Source organism: Glandiceps talaboti, chromosome 3, assembly GCF_964340395.1.
Source record: "Glandiceps talaboti chromosome 3, keGlaTala1.1, whole genome shotgun sequence".
NCBI classification, from domain to species: Eukaryota; Metazoa; Hemichordata; class Enteropneusta; family Spengelidae; genus Glandiceps; species Glandiceps talaboti.
The window spans coordinates 21,191,239-21,206,002 of NC_135551.1; the positions used below are offsets into that span (position 1 = coordinate 21,191,239).

The 14,764-nt window shown below is 36.0% G+C and overlaps 1 protein-coding gene across 1 annotated transcript in view; it reads right to left on the minus strand.

Moving 5' to 3' along the window:
* Nucleotides 1-14,764, minus strand: part of LOC144433200 (transmembrane protein 135-like) — a 117,877-nt gene that overhangs the window by 6,811 nt on the left and 96,302 nt on the right. Inside the window, exons 7-11 of the mRNA XM_078121509.1 lie at nt 3,341-3,382; nt 2,752-2,874; nt 2,353-2,419; nt 1,595-1,762; nt 615-678 (exon numbers count right to left, since the gene is read on the minus strand). Of these exons, the coding sequence (XP_077977635.1) occupies nt 615-678; nt 1,595-1,762; nt 2,353-2,419; nt 2,752-2,874; nt 3,341-3,382 (464 nt within the window). The remainder of the gene's footprint in view (nt 1-614; nt 679-1,594; nt 1,763-2,352; nt 2,420-2,751; nt 2,875-3,340; nt 3,383-14,764) is intronic.

The following is a 14,764-nucleotide window of genomic DNA, read 5'->3' on the forward strand; positions in this document are numbered from 1 at the left end:
TATATTGTCACCTGCTGGTATTGTTATAATAATAATAATGTGAATTATAATGTGCCTTTCCTTCTGAGAGTTCAAGGCACTCATACTTATTACCCCTGGCACGCATCTATAGTGGCACAACGACCCTTTATCCTTCCTCAACTCCCTGGGGAGCATACAATTCATTGCAGCCTCTATATAAGCGCATAGGATTAAAGCATTCATATTGCAACCTCTATCCTACCAGGTTCCCAATTTTACAGCTGAGTTGACTGAGGCACAATCATGGTTCAAATCTTGCCCAAGGACTTTAACCATTCAGAAACAAACAGCAGCGATAGGGCTCGAACCTGCAACCTACAGATTCCAAGCCGGCCACTCTAACCATTCTCCCATCATGACTTATATAATTACAATAAAAATAGAAACAGTCGACAGTGAGTTTAAGGAAAGTTGTCTATGTTACTTTTTCCTAATTTTAGACCAATGTCAACGCCATACTGATAAGTGAAAGTGAATGAAACCAACTCATATTATGTCTCTTTACATCCAAGTCTTGATCAAACTTTGTAAACTCACAATGTATCCTTTACCTTTTAATGACGAGGATTACTTGAAATGTTTTAAAACGTTACCTGCTATAAGACCATGTACAGCACTGTCTTTATTCCTGTACCAACGTAGTAAACAACATATTGCCTGTAAAACAACATGAAACATTTTAAGAACTCAATGATTTGGGATAAATAATTTTGGCTTGCTTTAAGTTATAGGGCCATCATCACACATAAAGAAATGGGTTGACACAAAATATACTTCACTGTTGCTCTGAAAGCCTGGTGTCTCTTTTACACATTTGAAATATTGTTTGGAGGGTGGGATGGGGGTGGGGGTGGGGGTTGAATGGTGGAAATAATCCCACGTTCTGTCTTTCTTGCAAACCTTTATTTTAGTACCACTGAAGTATACTGGATATTATAATAATGATCTTTTAATTCTTACAGGGTAGTTCTTTAAGTATATCAGTGTTTGTCACTTATGAAATCCAGAGAGGACTGACCATCATGGGTTCACAGTTAAACTTAAAGCATGAGGCCAAGAATGCCTGGGGAAAACCCAAGTTGTTCAGTAGAGTGCCTGGGGAAAACCCTACTTGTTCAGTAGAGTGCCTGGGGAAAACCCAAGTTGTTCAGTAGAGTAAAAGTGAGAACGACACTTTTACTTTATTGATCAACCCTCTCATGCTATCTTACCTATAGCATTCACTCAAATTCTTATTTTCTGTAACATTTGAACTGATGTTAGTTGCTGACAGAGTATTAAAATTACTGGCCTCTTCGACCTTGAGAGTGAATGTTATAGGTAGGATAGCATGAGAGGGTGGGGGGCAAGGGGAGAGTGTGTGACAGTGTCACAACCAGTTAGCATGAGAGGGTCGGAGGCAGGGGAGTATGTGTGACAGTGTTATTACCAGTTAGCATGAGAGGGGGTTCAGGGCAGGGGGAGAGTATGCGAGTGTCACAACCAGTTTTTCATATAATTTGACTCTTCATCACCTAATAAACGTAACAAATGAATAAAAACAATTCCTAAATTAAAATATTTGACCACTTACCCTAAATAAGGCATTGAAGAGACCTAAAAATGTTCCTAGTTGAAAGTTCTCTCTGTCAATAATAGCACCGTAGAGCATATGTGGTTTCTTAAACATGACTGTTAAAGCACCAACAAATTTAAATGCTCCTTGAATTCCATAACCCATCACAAAGTTTCTAACAAATCCCTGTAGATATTTGGAAAGAAAGAAAAAATCATTGCAAAAATTGTAGAGTAGAGTCTCATTTTAGGTTGTAACATGGTCATGAAAACTTTGTTGCACATTTTTTTCAACATATTTAGGAAATTGTCTCTTTGAAAAAACTAAACAACTTTGCATTGTATGTGCATTGAGGTGTGTTGTGTTGTGGCATGGCATGGCATGTTGTGTTGGGTGGGGTGGTGTTGGTGGTGTTGTGTACTGTTGTGTTGTGTTGTGTTGTGTTGTGTTGTGTTGTGTTGTGTTGTGTTGTGTTGTGTTGTGTCAGGGTGGGGTGGGGTGGGATGGGTGGTGTGTTGCCGTATGGTATTGTGTTGAGTGTTGTGTTGGGGTGGGTGAGATGGGTGGAGTGGTGTGGCATGGTGTTGTGTTGTGTTGTGTTGTGTTGTGTTGTGTTGTGTTCTGTTGTGTTGTGTCATTTTTGCTTGTAACATTGACACATTGAATACTTGTGAATAACTTTATACAAAGTAAATCATCTTCTCAAGTTTTCTTTTTGCTTTTCCAACCAGGAATATACAATAACCTAGGAGTAACAAACAAACAAACAAACATACCCTTAAGACGTAATGATAACAGCTATGGCTGTGATTACATAGTTTGTGTTTAGCAGCATTCTTAAGTCTGCAAAGAAAAAAATTGATTAAACGAATATTAGACTTGTACTAGTTCAAATATTACCGTACATTGTTTCAGTCCCCTTAATTAATAGCTGAGGTAAACTCATTACTTCTTATATATCAAGAAACCACACATAAGCTTCAGTTTGAACACAAGAACATGCTACAATATCAAACTTGAGAGTCATGTCAATTTCCCAAAACTTTGCAACAATATTCTTCAACATTTATACTTTAATAGTAATGTTAGGTTCAAAAGGTCGCCTGAATCTTGGCACTATTAAAACGAGGGTAAAGGTTAAAGATCAAAGGTCAGAGGTTACCCTGCCAGCCTACCTGTCAATTAACTGTTGTAATTGAGGAGGCAATCTGAATCTAGATTCCCTGGTTTGTCTGGTCTCAACTGTTGTCTCCACACTATCATCCTTTGGTGGTATCTCTGATGGTCCAAATATGTATCTGAAATCATGCAAGGGGAAAGATGAAAAAATATGTTAATGTGGCCATAGGGATGAAAAATGGGGTATTTATTTTGGATTTTTTATTCATAAAACAACTTTACTGTGTTTTCCTACTTGAAAAATGAATGTGAAACAACATATACCAAGTCCTTGTTTGTAACTCGATAAATTGCCGAAAATTCAAAAAAATGTGTAAAATGTTACGTACGATAACAAACTTTCATACTAAGTATGGGAAGGTGTATAATAATGTACATGTTACATTGGAAGCGGACAACAGGAAATGATTCTAAACTACATACAGCATGGACACTTTGAAGCTTTATGAAATCTTTACTACAAGATATCTTGTGGTCTTTGTAAAAACAGAATACCATTTTTAGTGGATTTAATTGACTTTACTTTCATGACATAACTTAAAACTGTAAGTCTAAAACAATTCTGAGAGATATATGCCTACTTACTTCAAACCTGATTCTGTGCTTTTGTCTAGTCCGTTCTTCAGTCTGAAAAACAAATGAGACAAAAAAAACCCACACATTTAATATGTTAAACTTGTAAAGTATGCAATTGAACTTTCCAGAAGTGACTTGTTACATGAATATGAAAAAGGAATGTTTAATAGTTGAATATTTGCAAAAGAACACAGGAACATAATTCATGGCAAAGATGATGGTGGTTGAGCAGTACAGCGCCCTCATTTGTTAACCTGAAAAAATAACACCTTTTGTTTTTATTGATATTGTTTCATATTCAAGAGTTCCTATGACAGACAACTTTTATACTTGGTTGTTCCAGTATTATAAAGTTGGCTATGATATGGATGAGGATTTTTCATTTATTATGGATGAGGATTTTTCATTCATTTTGAGTTTTTAATTCATAAAACAATTTTATCATGGCTTCCAACTTGAAAAAATCACTATGAAACAACATAGACCAAGTCTGTGTTTGTAACTCTATACATTGTAAAATGCTAAAAAAAATGTGTAAAAAGTTTGCCACTGTACGTACAATAACAAACATATTACAAATATTTATTAATCTTTTGCCATTTATTGAGCTATAAACAAGGACCTGGCGTAATATTGTTTCATATTGATTTTTCAAGTAGGAAGCCATCACAATGTTGTTTTATAAATTAAAAAAAAAATCGAAAATAAATACCCAATCCTCATCCATATGACCATTTTCAAGCATTACTCAGTCACTTGTTACTTTATTTTTATTGCATTGACTTTTTTTTAAAATTCAGTCTTAATATCATAACTAGACAAAGCCCATAAGCCGATGATATTGTATATAGCACCCTCCGTGTGGAGAATGCGCATAACATATAGAATGCGCATGTGTAGTCATTGTGCTTCTATGCATCCTTGGGTAAAACCACCCCAAAAAAATTGCATAGTAGTATATAGGAAACACACATGTGTACTAGTCATTGAGCTGCTACATGACTGCTTCACGGCTGTTGCACGAGCTATTATTTTAAATATAGTTTATTGAACATTTATCACCTGAATTACACATTGTCCATGCTGATTACTTCATCGGGACATTTCTTTCCATTTTGCAAGTAGTCTACAGCAACAAATGCAAGATTTTCAAAAATATTGCATATGTCTGTAAAGCATCATATTTGGGGCAGAAGTTAAAATAATGAAATAATAACAGTTTGCATTATTTTGCTAGCGTAATTGAAACACAGAAAAGCATGTATACAGGCTAATGTAATGTGGTTGGTCCCAATAACACTTTTTGTCTTTCTAGAAAAAGTATAGAATTGGTTTGGAACGTTTCTCCCTGACAAACGCTTACTATAATGATCCTGATATATTTGTTATGGTAGAAAATTTTCAATCACAAATTTCGTCATCACAAATTTTTCCACAATTTGTATGGAAAATTTCAAAGGGCAAAACAATGTGGGGTCAAATTATTAGAATCACACATAGTTTTGTCCTTGTCAATTCCTGGATCATTCACATTACATGATTAATTTGAGCATTTGTCACATTCACTCAAGCAGCACCACAGAGTTGGAATTTCACAATTTGATGTCAGAGCGCCCTCATGAGTTGAAACCTCTCAAGTGTGTCTTTCACTTTGACATGCATGAGTGACAAACAAATGTTGTATTTCTACTAAACACCATAATTCACTCTCCACATCCTGTTGTACAAACTGCCTATAGTAGAAGTCACAGTGTAAATTGAACAGTACTGACAAAAAACACACTATCAAACCGAGTGAAGGGTGATTGATAGTTCTAGTCGTGACACCCAGTCAATACAGAAATATACCGTACAGATCTCCAAGGACACACCGTCCACTACACAAGGCTTGACTTCAGTGCACTTACAAAGAAAACACACTGCTGTTCTCTAACCTCCATCAACTTTGTATCCTTTCTAACCTAATATACAATTTGCACAAATTCATCCCCAAAAACACGAATCGACCAATAATAATATATGTTACATTTTCTATTTGAGGCATGAATCAATTTCTAAGGCTTTTCATGAATGGTTGGTGATCAAACTCTGGCAACCAATCAGCCAATTACAAATTTGCAAACTATTCTAACAAAGAAACTTGCAGGAGTCTTTGACAGTGGTTTCAAGATAAAAATACAGTTCTACCGAAATACAATCTTAAAGTTGGAATTTTAGGTTTTTTCTCAAAAATGTTATTTTTCGTGTGTATTTATCATATACATTTACTTGAATTTGGGGAAAGCTAGTTAGTGAATTTATTTATTTCTGCAGGAAAGTTATGTCATTAAAAAATCACAACAGAGAAATTAACCCACTTAACCTATTTTGATAAACAAAAAAAATCAACATGTAAAAATATCCTTCATGATTATCAGTTTGAAATCTGTCAAAAAATTTCTGAAAATTTCTAAAATTGAATTAGAAAAAAATTGGATAAAACTAAAAGACAAAAAAAAAAAAGTTTTACAGCGGCAAGTGGTTTGGCCTGTAAAGGTCGACAACTGAAACCAAAATTTGTTTGAATTTCTCCTTTGCGTCTTTGATGTATCAACCCTATACCTATGGTGGGAGATTTTATCAAGTCTTGACAACTTTTAAGGTGTGGTGAGGGTCAGAGGTCAAGAGGTAGGCACCAATCTACTTGAGAGCTTGTCATGAGTGGCTTGCAAGCACCATAGACATTCTTCAAGTCTTTTAGAATGCCTTAGTGGCAGTCTGTGGCTGGATAGAGTTACCGCTAAAAGACTTGCAGTCAGAGAGTATTACGATGCAAAGAAGATGAATGGAGGTGTACGCTACCACCATATTCATTTCTCACACCTATCACGTTAACATTAATGCACCGTTTGTATTTCTTAAGATGCCTTGCTTCATTTACGCTCCACTCCTTCAACCGCATCATTCCGGTACTTCATTATGGGCCACGAATAAATATCTCAGAATTTCTTCAAAATATTTTTCTTCAACTCACTGACTTTAATATGTTTGTTTTTTCTGTTCAAAGAAAGCACTCCGTGATTAGGTATCAACTTGATATAACAATTCCGCTGGTGTATTGTTTACAACATGAAAATATCCAGGACTTTTTATTTTTGTAAACTTGCAAAGGCTGCTGGGTAACAGTTCAAATCTCACCTGAGAGCCCTGGAACATGTATTATGTTTTTAAAGAATATGTCTACTTGTTCACTCATTGGTGTGTTGGACTAGGTACCAACACACACAGATTTGTCTGAACACTGCCAAAAGCTTGCTTTTCTCTAGTGGCATTGTTTCACTTAAATGTTCCTTTGTCTCATTTTTCTAACTATGCTAATTACTGGTGTTTACACAAACAACACAATGCCAAGACCTTCTCCTTACAGTTGGCTGTGACTTTCTTTTTAGGAATGTCCGTGACAATGCCAATTTTTTCTTTTCTCTTCTTATCGAGACTGGTTATTTCTTTGTCCGTTTGAAAAACGAGTAACACAAAAAAAGAGAAAGAAAGAGTGAAGTGTTTGTAACCGCCACTTAATGAAGAAGTCGGCATTCATGATTTCTAGTATGTACAAATTGGTTGCTGATATTACCATGCATAGGGTGTGAAAGTGCTATAATGAAGGGTGCTTCAACATTCAGTGTTTACCATAGCTAACCAACAAGCTACGCCATTGATATGCAGAGCACTGCACACAATTCACTTCAAGAAGAGGGGATTGTTATCCCCTAGCAAAAATAAGTACATAAACAAACAAATTAGATATGAATAGAAGGTTGTTTTCTTCTCCCATATGTTACCACTAAGCAAGTATTTGCATACGTGTAAAGTATTGTAAGGCCTGCCCTGTTTGTACTGGTTTTTTTCACAGCCAGTTTTTTGACATGAACACACTAACAAGGCTGTGTGCTGGATGTGTCTGACTGCCGCTGTGGGGGTTCTTTCTGTGCTGTTAGTGACACCATTGCTACAAAATACTTCCCTTTGTGTGGACTGTGAAGCCCCCTTTTAGAGGACCATTTCAATTACTAAAAAGAACTCCTCCCTAAATAATGTCATTAGTTTTTTTTAATTACTGCAGCTGTTTTGTGGTAAACAAGTGGGATGATACAGTTGTGATCTTCTGAGGTGAAAATCTGTTGTCTGATAAAAATTTGGGGGTTTTTTTGTCAGTTTGTTTTTGCAGATTAAAGTTTACTTAATCTCCTAGGTTCAGTTTGATGATTTTGTCTGTGGAAGAAATACTTTCTATTTTTTACACCTACAATTTCTGTTTTGACAGAATTGTGAAATTTTGGAGCCACTGTCGAGAAAGGTGGAAGTGGGTACATATCGGTACCATACGACAACAGAGTTGTCTTGCTTGTTAATATCATTCACAAATGTTTCAAATTTTAAAAAGTGTCAAAATTTTATGAATCTCCCCCCCCCCCCCAAAAAAAAAAATCTGGAAATATTAGTGTGAGGAAAAAATCTGTGTAATTTATCTTATTTGCAGTTTTGAGATTTTATCTCTGAATTTATAAATACATGAAATCTACTGCGGTTCTGTCCACTACTCATTTTACCAGGTTCCAAATTTTATTTTATTTTTTGGTAGACTTCATGGGAAACTATGATATTTTAACTCCTTCCAACCCTTTCTGTTACCATGGTTTCTAAACCTTAGCAGAAACACTGGATATGCAAATGATGACAGCTAGTTTTTGGCGGGAAATATTTATGATGTCACAACCTACAAAGTAGGTGATGAATATGATTTGCATGACAAAATTTTTCAAAACTAAGGAAAATTTTGAAAAAAAAAATTATGTTTTTTTGAACATATGCTGATATGAAGAGTCATCCACTAATTATTAATATGTAGTATGCAAATATAAAATCCAATTTAGTGAAGAAGAAAAATCACAGGAACACTGGACTGATTGATGCCAAGAATTGTAACTTAAGCAAGGTTAGGGTGGAAAGGAGACACTTACTTAAACATGTACATGTACAGTATGGTGTAAGTTATACTAATAGGGCTATCTGGTAACAACTCACTTATTTATTTTAGGTTCACTGAGGCACTCAACAATCGGTGCCTCAACAATCGGGGTACCATTTTCACTAACATTGGCAAACATCTTGAAATCAGAACAAAGCTAGTAAAGGAAGTCCATATACGCTTCAGGGTACAAATACATATTTTACATTCATGCACTGAATCTGTTAGAAGCAATACCTTTTTGTTTTTAGGACACAGAACAGTCACAGTTATAAAATGAGAATTTCTACTAACACTAACAGAGTCAAAACCCAATTTTTTGGCTGACTCTTATCAGCATTGTCAGAGGTTTACTTCACTGAGTTGTCAGGTTTCATTTTTTGGATTAACTTTGAAGATTTTTCTTAAAAACAACCTTCAATTGTTTTTTGTTCAATTATTCACTGTTTCATATTTCTGTGATTCATGTGTCTGCAAGCTGACAACTTCGATTTCTCCATGATTTGTCGTCTCTATTACCATTTTTTTTCCTTCAGATTTGAAGATAAACAACTTTTTTTTTTGATTTTGTCAAAATTATCTCTGAAAGAAATAAAACTACAAAACACATCAGACTCTGGGCCAAATCATGAACAATTCTTGTTGGCTGACGACAAGAACAAAAACAAAAACATCACGTCTTCATACCATTTAGACAAACACCCCCCCCCATATCTAACCACATTACAAACAAAATAATGGTTTTGGAAAAATACCAACATTTTTGCTAATTTTTGTTCTACTTGTATGAAGAACTTCAAAATAATTCTTGAGAGTATGAGAAAAAGTTTGAGCATTCATACCTGAGTGATTAATATTTTCCCCAATGTCCTATCTTACAAACTAGATAAAGTACTAAACTAGATAGATTACCTCAAATCAATTCTTGTTTTGCTTCAACTTGTGCGAAAAACTTCAAAACAATTTCTGCCGGAGTTAAGGGGCCTCACATTTTTAGCCAGCTGTTGAATTAATTGAAAGTAAAAAGCCGCCTTTGTAGAAGTGGTAAGACACACAGCCTGGAGGGCTGTTCAAACTTAGTGTTGTTTTAACCTGGAGGGCTAGGCTAAGTCAGTCATTTTAATGGCTCTCAATAGTAAGACCTCACTCACGTATTGTTCTTGTCGTCCATACACTGCAGTGTTATTCTACAGACTGATATTTGTATAAACTTTGCTATGGGAGCAGACTTGTTGGTGTGTTTAGATTCCCAACACAGCCCCCACTGCTGGAAGTACTCTGAAGAACACACTATATAGTATGTACACAGACCCTGGCTAACACCTACTTGAGAGGGCCTGAACACCTCGCTTGTCTAGCCCTCCCCCTTTCAACACTTCCAAGCCCATCAGAATCAATTAATGGGGCATTTAACATGGGTTTGTGAAAAGCTCATACTTGTTAAAGAGCCAATCAAGTCTGAATGGCAAAGACTGTGGTTATGGAATGTTACATACAAGTGTCTATCAAGTAACATAATTGGTGTAAAAAAATACGCACTCTGGTTATGGTACATCCTGGAAGTGGTTTCAGCAATATGGTACAACCAGACAGTGGTGAGAAAAAGGAGTGTCTAAGGTTTAATGAAAGTTAACAACAGTGATTTATCAAATTTATGATAATATGACGCGACAAGAACTTTTGATTTAAACCGATCGCAGTTCTGATTATCATCATGCTCAAAATCTGTAATTTACATTGGAATAAAAATTGGGCCAAACCCACCACCCCCACCCCCCATTTGATTTGATCTTATCATGTTCTATCAACAAGGTGAAAGCAAGTCAGGGTGTTAAGAAAACTTGTACTTCAGTGTGGTTTTAAGATGCTCAAGTTTCCTTTCTTGTACTTTGGAAACCATGCTGACAACATACATTGGAAACCATGCCAACAACATCTTTTAGTTTCAAGTTGTAAACTCTTTTATTCTGTACTACTGTACGTCACATAGAAAAATCTAAAGCATTGTTGCTTCCTATTTTCTTAGCATATTTTGCCACCAAAAAACAATCTTGGAACTGATCATAAAAGTCAATAGGCTGTATAAATCTTTTTACTCTTTCATTTGCTTACAAGATTTGTCAATTAATCATATGTTGGCACTTGAGCTTGCATCAGATTATAGCACTTAAAAGAAAACATTAATTGCTAAATAAAAACCCTTCACATTTAATCTTATATCAGTCTGTCAGTCAGGCTCACTTGCTAAAAAAATACATTCCCAGAGTTGACCACCTGACATGCACATCAATCTGTTATTCAATTGGTTTAGCAAGGTCATGTGTAGGTCACATGACTGAGTCAGCCAATCAGCATCAAGAAGAGCCTAGTACTAGCCAATAGGGAAGCGATGTCTGTGAGTGAAGGTTGTAATAACAAGAAATCTGAACACAAACACTATATGTTATTGACTTTCAATCCAAGCTTTGGGGAAGGTTATAGGAGACCTTCCGACTGTAATTAATAAAAACATAGTCGCACAACAACAAAGTTTATTTTAAAAACATTCATTACCTTCGTCCAGTCAAGCAAGAAATAGCAGACATTGTGATGCTGAAGAGAGATGTATATACAGGCACAGTATGGTGGAGAAGCCAAGGATGTGATCAACTCTATATATACATGTATATATTCACTTCTATATATGTATAATGTATTTGGCCCCTCTTTTCACACAGGGATGACACACACAGGACGTGTGGTTATACACGTCTTCTCCCAGTACCTTTGAAATGATCTTCCCTTACATTTTCAACATACCCTAGAACACTCGTAATATACTCAAATTCTCCAATGACATGAGCTAATCACACACCCTCTGGGGCTTTCTTGACCAATATACCTATGTAGTGAAATTGCGGTCCTGATCCACACTAAAAATGTTTACTATCTATAAAATAACGAATCGTTTAAAATTAATAATGAAGTGATTATAATAATCTATCTTTAATGGAATTGCTGTTTTGTGGGGCAATGTTTCACATCATATTTTCAATAATTCTTCAACTGATTGTTGAAATTGATCTTCTTCAAGCCATCGTTGAAATTGCTTTCAGAGAAACACTTATCAGTACAATATTTCAACTGTTGCCATATCTACTATATATATAATCACTTGATAACCAAAATACCACCATAGATATTGTAATTTGTATCAGTACTACTATCACCACTGCCACTACTACCATCATTACCACCACCACCACCACCACCATCACTACTACTATCATTACCACCACCACCACCACCACCATTACTACTATCATCACTACCACAAGCACTCCTAACACCTCCAATACCACCACCATCACTACTTGTACTACCATCATTACCACCAGCACCCCTACTATCACCATCACCACTACCACCACTACTACCATCACCACCACCAGCATTATGACTGTCACCATCACTTTCACCACCACCACCACCACCACCACCACCACCATCAATTCTTACCCATGGACTTTAGCCATTATGAAATACACTGGTGAGGATTTACCTGCCACTTGCAGATTCCAATCTGACCACTTAATCTAACCATTCAACCACCATTGACATCAAAAAATCTATGTCACTGAATTTTACCAGATTTCTCTTTCCTGAGTTTTGTAAACTACTTAACCAAAACACTCAGTATATTAAAAATGTACAAGTCTTACCAAAATTCTCACAACTTGAAATCAAAACAAAAGCATTCCTGTGAATCAACATCTTAAACTATCAAAGATGGCAGCCAAATATGCCATAATGTTGTTGTCCTGGGGAGGGGGGCAGTCCATTCATGGTAGCTAAATTATAAACCAAATTCTCCGAGTTCCCCCCACCTCTTTTAGAAGCTGAAAAAAACAAGTCCTCCCAATTAACGATTCTGAAAACCTGCATTTGGTGAGGCTAAGAAGCCAGCTGATTAGAAACCAGACAAAATAGTCTTAGTTTCTGCTGCATTAGCTGCACTGTACACCAGGTCTGAAAGGAACCCTGAGGGCATGCATCAACAGACTTAGAATCAAAACGGCTAATTGTGTAACCCCTCCTTGGAGGTCTAAAGTCTCACGATTGGATAGATCTAGACTTCGTTTTTGTTTCAATAAAACACTGGTTTTCTTATCACCGAGTAATGTATACTGCCCACCCTAACTACCAACTAGTCTGTTTTCAAATGAACAGACACATAGCTGTAAGCTGTAAGCTATCAGTGTGTAGGCTTCTTGGAAGATAAGATCATCTCTAAGGCTTTTAAACATTTCAACTAAAGTGTTGCTCGTAACTTGTTGGAAGTCGATTTATTTGTGCCATTGTTTTCTTTTCCTTTGATTCCAAATTGCTGAGGGAAAAGGGTCACGAAAAAAAATAACATTCTGTCGATGAGAAATATCTATGAAACTAAAAAAAATAGAACTATTTCTATCATTATTTATCATTTATCCAAAAATCTCTAGACAAAACTGCCAACACAAATTTTTATCAACTGAAATTCTCCACTCCAAAGTGATTACAAACAAAACAGTACATGAGTAGAGTTACCTCACAGGTTATTGGTTAACTCGGAGTAATTTGTTACAACAATTGTTATTGGTTGGAGATTGATTGTTACAAAACTTGTCATTGGTTGGTAATAATTTGTTACAATGCTGATTATTGGTTGCTCATAATTTGTTGCAACACTGGCTCGTGGTTGGTAATATAGTTTGATACAACATTGGTTACTGGGTGTCAATAACGTGTTATGATAATTGTTACTGGATAGCGATAGTTTGTTACACACTCTTTCCTTTGCTACCTAGTATGATGACTACACACATTTAGACAAAAACAGAACACAACTCTTGACACAGTAGTTGTGAAAATAACCATGGCAAAACATCTGTGACATGTTACCTGACTTATTAAGAATATAGTCGTGGCAACAGAATATGAATGAATCAACATCTTGGCAGAAATCAACACCTGGTTTGAAATCAACACCTGGGTAGAAATTAACATCTGGGTGGGAATTATTATCTGGGTGGAAATTAATTATTATGCGCATAGGAATCTACACCTGAGCAATCAAATAAAATCTTAACATCTGGTCAGAAATCAACACCTGGGTTGAATTAAACCAGGCTAGAAATTAAAATCTTGGTAAAAGTCAACACCTGGAAAAAAAATTAGCACCTTGATATGAATCAACACCCTAATAGAATTAACATCTGGGAAGCACTTAACACCTGGGAGGATATTCAGTACCAGTGTAGATATGAACATCTGGTTAGAAATCAATACATGGATCGAAATTAACATCTGTGTAGATATATGTATTAACATCTTGTTAGAAATAAACACCTGGGTACCTATATCTAACATCTGGGTAGATATTAACACGTGGGTAGAGATATCAATACCTGGGTAGATATGAAAAACTAGGTAGATATTAACATAACACCTGGGTAGATATCAACACATCGCTATATATCAATACTTGGGTAGATATTAACACCTGGGTAGATATCAATACATGAGTAGATATCAACACATGGGTAGATATCAACACCTGGGTAGATATCAATACATGAGTAGATATCAATACATGAGTAGATATCAACACATGGGTAGATATCAACACCTGGGTAGATATCAATACATGAGTAGATATCAATACATGAGTAGATATCAATACATGAGTAGATATCAACACCTGGGTAGATATCAACACATCTGTATATATCAACACCTGGATAGATATCAACACCTGGGTAGATATCAACACCTGGGTAGATATCAACACCTGGGTAGATATTAACACCTGGGTAGATATTAACACCTGGGTAGATATCAACACCTGGGTAGATATCAACACCTGGGTAGATATTAACACCTGGGTAGATATTAACACCTGGATAGATATCAACACCTGGGTAGATATCAACACATCGGTATATATCAACACCTGGATAGATATCAACACCTGGGTAGATATCAACACCTGGGTAGATATCAACACCTGGGTAGATATTAACACCTGGGTAGATATTAACACCTGGATAGATATCAACACCTGGGTAGATATCAACACCTGGGTAGATATCAACACCTGGGTAGATATCAACACCTGGATAGATATCAACACCTGGGTAGATATCAACACATGGGTAGATATCAACACCTGGGTAGATATCAACACATCAGTATATATCAACACCTGGGTAGATATCAACACATGGGTAGATATCAACACCTGGGTAGATATCAATACATGAGTAGATATCAATACATGAGTAGATATCAACACCTGGGTAGATATCAACACATCGGTATATATCAACACCTGGATAGATATCAACACCTGGGTAGATATCAACACATGGGTAGATATCAACACATCGGTATATATCAACACCTGG